The following is a 10,394-nucleotide window of genomic DNA, read 5'->3' on the forward strand; positions in this document are numbered from 1 at the left end:
TAATAATTGATACAAAAATACTATTAAAGTGGTGGATTGACAGTGTGCACAAACAGATTTTAAGAAGTTACATTTTAATTAAAGGTGGGGTAGGTAAGTTTGAGAAACCGGCTCGAGATGCACTTTTTGTTATATTCCATGGAATGCTCTTAACATCCCGATAGCAATGAATATCTGAAGTGCTTTGACAAAAAAATCCATTAAAAAATGTCATCTGTGGAAGCCGTAGTACTGTAAAAAGCACGACCAATCATTTTAGCCGGCCCGGCTAAAATAACTGGATGGCCTACCTGCCTGTCAGCCTTCCATCTGTGCACAAACTTATCTCGTGCCCTCATTGGTCATGTGCACGTTCGTGTGTGTTGGAGGAGGGGCTCTGTAAGGAAGTGGCAGATTTTTTCCGGCTGTGTATTTTCAAATTCTAGCACACTCGAGCTGGTTTCTCCAAAATGACCTAACCCACCTTTAAATAACATTTACCAAGGTCAATTGCAACATTATAATGGATTAAAAAGTGAGTGCACCCTATTAGGCCTGTGTGCCTCCTATATCACATGATGCCTTTTTAAACTAATAGTATGTGACTTCCCTGCAGGCCCTGAGGGGGGGCATGTTCCCACACTATGGCCCTGCATATATTTACTGTAAGCTGTGCACTGATGAAGACAACTGCAGCTAAAACTGATTTATTTGTGATGTTAAAGCTTTGTCAGTGCTTTCAAAGAGTGCTTTCAGCCCGAGGTGCTTTTCCAATGTTGCAAGATTGCAACAGATTATTGATCTCTTTAGATGCAAATAGTTATAATTACAATTTGTATTGTTTCCACATATGAAGCACAACTATATATAAACTGGATGTTGTGTTAGAATAATTACTTTCAGACAAATTAACGAATGTTTACGTTGGTTATGCGTGCGTTCATGATAGATCATTTGGGTTTACAGAAGATGGATGTCTAATCCTTTGATCATGAACGTAACATGTATTCATACCTCTATTTTCTAATCTGATTTTAAAACATTTTCATACACGCTTAATGAACTGCAGAAGTACCTCATTAAGTTATAACTGCAACAATTTGTCAACTGATCAAATAGAAAAATTAATCACCACCTATTTTAAGGATCGATTAATTGTTAAAGTAATTTTTCATCCACATTTTTAAGAATGCTTCTCTGTTGTATATCATATAAAAGTGAGATTCTGAGTACATTTAAAGACATCTCCTTGGACTTCAAGAAAATGGGATGGACTCTTTCTGACATTTCATACACCACGCCAACAAGAAATAATGTAATCTAATAATGGAGATTGGTCTAATGTAAATACTTGTACGTTTAAGTCCTCCTGTTTGAAACCAGTGATATATCTCATCTTATACTGGCAGCATATAGACAGCTACATGGAGGGCAGAGTGAGCAGTAGTGGCCTAATTTAGTCCCTCCTCTGCCTGTGAACTAAATACCAATGACAACAGTCCGACTGACACCCACCCACTCATCCAGTCCCCCTCCCCAACACAAGCCCCCCTCCCCAACACAAGCCCAGTGCTGGGGAGCACCAGCACCCACTTGGGTCCACTACCCAGTGTGACCCTCTCAGCTTCCTGACTTCCTACCTGTGGAGACAGACGCCGTTCCAGACTCCTCCCTGAGGGTCCTCAGGACAGGTAAGCCCTCCCACAGGTGTGCTGTCTCACTCTCAAACATGATTCATTTTCTTGTCAGTCACACAGCTCGCCTCATGTCAGTTTTTCTACAGTCTTTAAATGTTCTTATGAATGCATGTTAGTCTCGTATTGCTTTGGATTTGTTATGTGGAAAATGCTGATTTTATTGAAGATAAAAGTAACATGTTAGCCTTTTATCTGCTCAGCCAATGATTTCCTAATGCAGAAGTGATTTGCTTGTTGAATGTACCCCGGGTATGAAAAGCTCTTTTGTTCCTTTAAGGAACGTTGTGAACATGAGACCTTTGTGTTCTTTGACACCTCGGTGTAAACTTTCGTGTGTGTGTGTGTGTGTGTGTGTGTGTGTGTGTGTGTGTGTGTGTGTGTGTGTGTGTGTGTGTGTGTGTGTGTGTGTGTGTGTGTGTGTGTGTGTGTGTGTGTGTGTGTGTGTGTGTGTGTGTGTGTGTGTGTGTGTGTGTGTGTGTGTGTGTGTGTGTGTGTGTGTGTGTGTGTGTGTGTGTGTGTGTGTGTGTGTGTGTGTGTGTGTTTGCTGTGACTACTCCATGTTCTCTGTCTGTGTCCTTTCAGCCCACTTGTGTAATTTCAAACATATTGATTCCCAGAGCCCTGACACAGCTGGTTGCCATGTCTGAAGAGCATGTGCTTGGCGTTTAACAACCCAAGGTTATTTAAAGGGATGTGCTAACTTTGCCCTTTTCACTGCCCCAATAAATCCTATCTGCTTCTGGGTATGTGCGCGTGGTGTGGATGTTCAATGTTGTCCAATCGATGGTCAACATGCAGCCCTGGTGTCTTGCTTTTGTGTCTCTTTGTGTGTTTGAACAGCTTGTACTGATGGGCTTTGTCTCCTGTGGGCCTCACCCTCCTCTCCCTCAGGGGCCGCCATGTCTCAGTTCTCTACCATGACGACCAGCGAGAGGAAGATGCAGGCGGCAGCAATCTGCAGGGAGGTTCAATCCATGGAGGAAGGTAGCTCCATCGTTTCCTCTTCACTTCCTTGTTTCCTGATCCCTCTGACCTCTCAGCTCCTCCTGTTGCATCCTTTCTTTGCTTATTATTATGTCATTATTAAACAAGGACCATGCATACAGTATAAACACAATAATCTCAAAAGGAGAAGTGATGCCAGAACTAGTTAATTTCCATCGACAGTCCCTGGGCAGGTACACACATAACAATCAACAAACACTTACAAAGTGTCTATCAAACTAACAATTATAAATCAGATCAAAGTACACATCTATATACCTGCACACATATCAGTAACTATAACATTTTAATTAAAGGTGGGGTAGGTAAGTTTGAGAAACCGGCTCGAGATACACTTTTTGTTATATTCCATGGAATGCTCTTAACATCCCGATAGCAATGAATATCTTAAGTGCTTTGACAAAAAATCCATTAAAAAATGTCATCTGTAGAAGCCGTAGTACTGTAAAAGGTACGACCAATCATTTTAGCCGGCCCGGCTAAAATAACTGGATGGCCTACCTGCCTGTCAGCCTTCCATCTGTGCACAAACTGATCTCGTGCCCTCATTGGTCATGTGCACGTTCGTGTGTGTTGGAGGAGGGGCTCTGTAAGGAAGTGGCAGATTTTTTCCGGTTGTGTATTTTCAAATTCTAGCGCACTCGATCTGGTTTCGCCAAAATTACCTACCCCACCTTTGATTTCAACGATCAATTTAAAATGCTTGTTGACAAGACTCAATATTTGTTTGTTTTATGCTAAGTTCTTGCACGTTTTATGCTTAGCCGGAAGCATATTCCAATGCGTGATAGCTGTATAACAAAAGGAAGATTGTGCAAAGTTAGATTGCCTTAGTGGGATGTTTACGTCTGCGTTTAGAGCATAAACTGTATAAAGTTATAAAGTCTGTGTTTTATGCAGATGTTGATGTTCTGAGTGGAGCTGAAATAAGCTACTAATTGAGGAGTAGCATTTAAAATATCTTGAATACCAACCCAACCTCGATGAGAAGGTTGTCGGCTTCTGTTTCCAACATATTTATCTAAAGATTAGTCATTTTTGATGAGTCCTCAAATCTTAGTCAAAACAATCTCACCAAGAAATTGTGTCATCACTATCATAATAAAGATATGTAATATAATATATGTTCTCAACAGAAAAAGCACAATCTATGTCAAAATTTGTATAAAGTTTAAATATAAATTACTATATGTGTAATAACAGATAGGAATTAGCTCAAAAGATGACTTGACAACCTTCTCTCTTCCTCCTCACATCTTGCCATCCTACATTTCCCTTTAATCCCTTGTAGATTTAACACCATTACTTAGAGTTCACATTTAATTCTTCTCAGACATGTTCCCGTTGCTGCACACGTGCCTTCATAGAAAGTTAGAGTCCTACATTGGCCAATGCAGCAGCTGCCAACCCTCCCTTCTACGAACATGACTATAAATAAGCAAATGAATGTTTTTATGGGCCAAAGTAACTAATCCCTTTGTCGTTGTCCGTTTGAACACGCTATTTCAGGGCGAGGACAACTGTGTGGCAGAGCCTGAAGGCTACTGACAGCTGAGAGATATTCTGGCTAATTATTCGCCTCACTCTTGGATATAGGTCTGTGACATCTCCATGATCAGTATGCAGTAGCTAGCACGCTAACCACAAAACAAGCAGCAGACATGAGAGGATTAGGAGGGCAGATAATTGCTCATTCATCATAATGGCAGGAGTACCAAGTCAGCAGTGTTCAGAGCTGTTTCTGTGTGAATATCATTTGTGTTCAATGAGGTTTGATAGGTGGGAGTATCGGAGAAAGGAAAATGCATTTGTCTTGTCAGAAATCAGATCAATTTACACGTTTATATTGTACACACAAGCTCTCTGTTTGTCTGCGTGTGTCCAGATGTGGAGATGGATCTTGGGAGGAAAGTGAACATGCCGAAGGACATCATGCTGGAGGAGCTGTCCCTCGCCTCTAACCGCGGCTCACGCCTCTTCAAGATGCGCCAGAGACGCTCGGAGAAATACACTTTCGAGAGCATCCAGAACCAAACCAACATCCAGATCAATGTAAGACAATGTGATGAACACATACAAAAACATATATGCATGGGGAAACAATGGGATTTATTCTGTCTATAGCTTTCCAATAAAAATGTTCCCCCAAAAACTAAATCCCAAAATAAAATGAATAAAGCTTTATATAATCAAAGTTGTAAAAAAAAAATGAAATCCCAATCCTAAAAACTGAAAATAATAATTGCAAATTGAAATCATGGAGTATATCTAATCTAAAGTATAGACAACTAATCTATTAAGATTATAGATGTTTATAATGAGAATCCGTATGTTTTTTTAATACACATAAATTAAAAGTACATTATTATGGATTTTAAAAACATACTTTGATAAAGCATTGACTGTAACACTATCAGAGCACTATGTTTTTTTTCCAAGAATATTTATCCTTTTTCCCACATCTTTTCCCTCCATCACTCAAAACATTCACACAATACTGTACCTTACATCCGGACATAGAATATGTGGGAAAGATTGAGCACTTGAAGTGTTTATTTGACTCGTGTACACACATGGAGTGGCACAGCACAGAGTAGTTATGAATTATGGTCATTAGAAACCTTATTAATGCCCTTTAGTGCATTGATGGGCAGGGTGCCAAGTCGGCGTTTTCTTTCCCAGAAGAGCTTATCTTAGCTTTCTGACCTGGTCACACATAAAGCAATTTCTGTACCAAATTGAATCAAGATAAATGAACTATGTTTCTCATTATTGTATCTAATGAGTTAGCAACACTAGTTAAATCCTCTTTCATTTAGTTGTGTAGTGGCTTTGTGTATTTTTCTGGGCTCTCATGAAGTTCATAGATAAAATAATTAGTATGCTCTGGGGAGGTTTCTGGACTCATCTTTGAAGTGAGAATAACCGCATATCTCTGGTTTGTTTATTGCTCGGAGGGATTTTGTTTCAAGTTGTCAACATATCCTGAGAAAGTTAATAATCATAAATATCCTTCAGACGGATGAAAGCTTTGCTCAGCCCGCAGAACTATGTTTGTAATGTCGGAGAAAAGTGGGCACACAGACAGTGTCTCTGTTGTATTTGTAAAACATAAAAATCCAGCAGCAGCATTGTAAAGAATACAAAAACCTAAAAATTAGCAAAGCTATAGTCACTGAGCATGCAAATCATATTTTCCATTTTAATTCAATGGATCCAAATATGACATTCAGATGTAATTCATTATTTTTGCTGTTCATCAAACAATAATCCACTGTGCCATGAGCATTTTTTGATGAGACAATCTCACTAAAAGGTCTACTAAATTGTTGTTGTTGAGCTTTCAATCCTATTAAATAATCTTTCAAAAATAGAATCCATTTTTGCATGTTAAATCAAAAGGAACATTTAAACATCTACATTTCCATACCATACAGGTCAATATATTCAACATGTTAGCTAATGGATATGGACATTACACTTAATAAAAGTTATTTACTTCCATTCAGAGGATTATAATATTTCTGAAATATTTATACAATTTGTTATATAAATGTGGCATCATATAATGCTAACTTTAGTTAAATTAAGGAGAAATCTACAGACCCAAATACATAAAGTTCGTAAAATAAACTCCTCCGTGTGGATTTTGGATGTTTTCTTTCCACTCAATGATTTTTGCCTCTATACCGACTTGCCTTACCTTTCTTTTAGAACACAATAGTTTTGCAAACTGAGAATGGCTGTGCCACAGATGGCCAAAACGGCGAGAACAACATGGAAGTGGACCAGTCGCTTGCTGTGCCAAACGACACGCCTGACACGACCATGGAGCCAAATCCAGAAAGCATCGCCCCAGGTAAGAACTGATAGGACCGCTCAATGACCAAAACCCGAAGCAGGTGCTGCAGCTGACCTCTACCCGCTCAGTGACCTTTAGTTTCTGAACAATAGAGTGGTGCAAGAAATAGTTAGCATTTTAGCTCTTCCTGTTCCCTCTTGTGGGAGTCAAAGTTTGTTCGAATGTCCATGAGTAAATACCCCACGAGTGAAGTTAAAACGGTAATTGTGACCTTGTGTCTAAATGAGACTACTTAATGTCGTCAAGCCCCCTTTAGCTTAGCAGTGGTGACGTGAAGTCGTGCTGTAGTTTCTTTATAGCCTAACATTAGTCAATAGAAAGAATCCCATCTGCTTTTTCCCGAGGGAGCCCATCCGATGTTAACTTTCGGGTCAGCATACACACATGATGTCATACCTGCTCCCTATATACACCAGGAACTCCTTTCCATTGAGCAGAGCATCTTATCTACTTTAGCCTCTGTTATATCACGCAAAGTTTGGGATTTATTAAGATGTTTGGGATACTTTGGCAAGTGTTTTATGTACTGTAATGAATGTACAGTACAAAAGCTCCTGGAGGAGACTGTGTGCTCTCCACAAAGCACTGGATGTGCCGTGGGGTTTGATAAGGATTCAACTGTTTCTCATTGTGTGTACTCACGCAGCTTTGATCATGTAGAAAAACATTTTCTTTAAGCCGGGAATCTGCCAGGTGCAGGCACAACATGATTACAGGTTTTCTCCCCGCCTGTCTCCTTTCTATCTTCCTCCCTTTCCTTTGTTTCAGATCTACTCTTCCACATTCCTCTCTCTCTCCTCCTCCTCGTTACAATCTGATTTGACCATCTCTCAAAAAATAGTTTTACCCACGAGAAGTGTTTCCTGTTTGCGTCTCGTGCCACTTATAGCATCAAGCTTTGCACTCACTTCCTCCCTCGTGGCTCAATTCTGCCCAGTTGACACAAAACCGATACTGGTTTAGGGAGGTGAAGGGCTGAACGAGGGGAGGGGGGGGGGGGGGGGGCTGTTATTTCTGGAGCTCAGGACCGGACACCAACCTTCAATCTTAATGAAGTCACTCTGACATCAGGCCAGACAGCATTAGGTATCGAATGGTAGGAACTTTTTAAATAGCATCCAGCCAGGGGTGCATTTTCCAAGCCTCGACTGCAAAACGTCTCTACTAGGCTACAGTGATATATTTTAGATAATAGCTATAATTAGACAAGAATTGGCAGAGAAGATGCTGAAACAACATTATATGATAATTAACCATAGGACGCATAGCTGCTAAAACCTCAAAAAAGGATCCAAACGCTTTTATTGTCATGAGCAGAATAGCTTTGGCAATGAAAATCTGAACAGACTCCTTCTGCAGTGCAACATACTTATAACATGAAAATAAATAGAAAACAGTGCAAGATGAAATCGAGATAAGTCAAACTTAGGAATAAGCAAATATATGTAACATAGATTTATGCTCATTTGAGTTGTTTTGTACCATTCTCCAAACAAAGATATGAAAGTGTCTGCTTGAGGCCGTCATAAAATATTCTGCCACATTTGAATGTTTTCGAAAGCTGTAAAGAACATTTCTGCACAGAACGCCTCTGTGCTGTTTCTCTCAGGCCTTTTATCTCCGCACACAGAGCACAGACTGTGTGATAGTCCTTTCCCACACAAATATCAACCCAGCCAAATGTACAACCACAGGAACAATATTCCATGGCCTCAGAAAATCTTTTATGTTTTGTAATAGATTCCTCTCCCCGAGTTCCGTACACCTCCCCGCGGGTGTGTTTGGTTTCTCCTGCTTCCTCCTCGGGCAGAACATAAACCCAGGAAGGGGGATTGTTCTCTGTGAGAGGTTAGGACGTGACACGACGCCCCACGTTATGTAAGGCTCGGCAGGCAGAGCCCCCCTGAGTGCAGCCGGGTTTGAAGGATAGTGCTTTGGAAAGGCCTTTCCCATCAACACACACACACACACACGCACACACACACACACACACACACACAAACACACTGAATTACAGCGAGGACGCCCCTTCATTTGTTTTGCTGTGAACTTTAACAAGGCATATACGGGGAAAAAATAAAAGACACTTCTATTATTATATAGACCTACATGTTAACAACAACATATTTTATTTAGTTATTTAAATATGAACACACATTGATGTTTTAAGACATTTCAATGCAAATTATACAAAAATCGACTTTCTACCAAATTCCGCTCTTCCCTGAAAATGTCTCTCATCCGTCTCTCCTTCACTTTTTTGCCAAAGCACATTGTACAACGTGGTGCAAAAGTTAACTATTAAACAACTATGTTTAGAATATTATGCAATATCAAATCAAGGAAAGAAACAGAACATAACTGAAGGATATCGCCAACCAAATCAAAACTATAATGATATAACTTTTGCTATCAATGCTTCAATTGCATTTAATACTTATTTACTGTATGTAGTAACAAGAAGTATTTTTTTACATTCAGTAACTTTTTAAATCATATGGTTATAAACCAGCAGACGCATTCACTCCTGTTCTTTTGTTTCTGTGAGCTTTTCTCACAAAAGGAAATCAAAGAGAAGGATCAAATGTCTTGGGACAGCATGTTTCTTTTAGCTCTGTTTATGTATATCCTAACTAACCCTGTGTCTCTGCTGTACACCCTGCAGGCTACGGGGGTCCTCTGAAAGTCATCCCTCCAGAGAAGTTCAACAGTACATCTGTACCAAAGTCCTACCACTCTCCCTGGCAGCAGGCCATCATCAGTGACCCCTCCCTGGCTCAAACCATGAGCCTCCAGTTATCGGAGCCCGAGCCACGACCTGAACTGCCGGGCTTCAAGAGCTTCAACAGGTAACAACTTCACACCTGGACAGCAAGTATTCAATAATATTACTGTCTACAAGATGCATGTCAACTGAATTATGCATATGTGTTATATCAAGTGAGCCTATGTAACGTTGGGGATTATGGGATGATGTTAAAAGAGGTAATATGAAGAACTAATCATTCTAGATTCTAATTATACATCAATGCAGTATATGAGTCGTTTTAAATCAGCTTACTCATAGTGAGTTGTAAAGCAATTGCAAATTGTGCTTATATTTAGTAGTCATTGGGTTATTTAGTAGTCATGTTTTTTAGGGGGCCTAAAACATTTAACTGATTTACCCCTCCTGAACAGAGAAACATGTATATGTGATGTGTGAAACGATAAAAATTACCTAACACACTTGCTTATTTGAATCAAAGTGAGCTCCTCTCTCAACAGCAGCTCTCTTAGTCCTCTGGTCAGAGTCTTGGTTTGTCTTTAATTAGTCGCATCACTTCAGATGTCACTGCAGTCCCTCTCATTAAAGCGCTGTCACTCCATCACCTCCAGGGTGGCCACTCCATTCGGGGGCTTCGGCAAGGCTTCCCGACCTGTGCCCATCCATACCCTGCAGGTTGAGCCCCTCTCCGAGTGTCCTGAGCTGCAGGGCGACGCAGGGGTGGATCGACCCTCCTTCAACAGATCCGCTCTGGGCTGGGTGTCGACAGGCGATCCACTCCCCCTCCCCGCTGTTCCCCTCGACCCCGCGCTCATCCCTGAATCAGACGACCTTTGAACGCAGAATGAGGTCACAGAGATTCACAGAGGTCCGGGAGGGGGGGGGTGATATGTTGTTGTCAGGTTACCATGCTACCATGTATGCAGCATCCTATGGTTTTTCAGCGATGTAAACTGTTGCACTTGTTTTAAAAAACAAATGAATTATCCTGTACAGTAGGCAGGGACACCACTGGAGTAGTTTATTGTATATCAATGTGCATAAGAGTATTATAGCTTTTTGCTCAATAAAATTGTGTAGAACT

At 40.5% G+C, this 10,394-nt stretch overlaps 1 protein-coding gene across 3 annotated transcripts; it reads left to right on the forward strand.

Moving 5' to 3' along the window:
• The first annotated feature begins 408 nt into the window (after positions 1 to 408).
• On the forward strand, positions 409 to 10,394 carry LOC117487963 (myozenin-2-like). Of its 3 annotated transcripts, XM_034136754.1 has the most exons (6): positions 409 to 1,670; positions 2,568 to 2,660; positions 4,567 to 4,733; positions 6,396 to 6,540; positions 9,209 to 9,392; positions 9,922 to 10,394. In XM_034136754.1, the coding sequence occupies exons 2-6, from the start codon at positions 2,576 to 2,578 to the stop codon at positions 10,145 to 10,147; spliced, it is 807 nt and encodes a 268-aa protein (XP_033992645.1). In that variant the 5' UTR covers positions 409 to 1,670; positions 2,568 to 2,575; the 3' UTR covers positions 10,148 to 10,394. The 3 variants fall into 3 exon arrangements, with proteins under 3 accessions (XP_033992645.1, XP_033992644.1, XP_033992646.1); XM_034136753.1 differs by lacking the exon at positions 409 to 1,670 and having other exon boundaries at positions 2,183 to 2,660; XM_034136755.1 differs by lacking the exon at positions 409 to 1,670 and having other exon boundaries at positions 2,573 to 2,660; positions 4,191 to 4,733.

This window comes from Trematomus bernacchii, unplaced genomic scaffold (assembly GCF_902827165.1).
Source record: "Trematomus bernacchii unplaced genomic scaffold, fTreBer1.1, whole genome shotgun sequence".
NCBI classification, from domain to species: domain Eukaryota; kingdom Metazoa; phylum Chordata; class Actinopteri; order Perciformes; family Nototheniidae; genus Trematomus; species Trematomus bernacchii.

Bases quoted from the DNA above. Each gene is read 5' to 3' on its own strand.
- LOC117487963 (XM_034136754.1), top strand. From the start codon at position 2,576: ATGTCTCAGTTCTCTACCATGACGACCAGCGAGAGGAAGATGCAGGCG. The intron at 2,661-4,566 runs GTAGCTCCATCG...GCGTGTGTCCAG, and splicing joins GGTTCAATCCATGGAGGAAG to ATGTGGAGATGGATCTTGGG. The intron at 9,393-9,921 runs GTAACAACTTCA...CATCACCTCCAG, and splicing joins GGCTTCAAGAGCTTCAACAG to GGTGGCCACTCCATTCGGGG.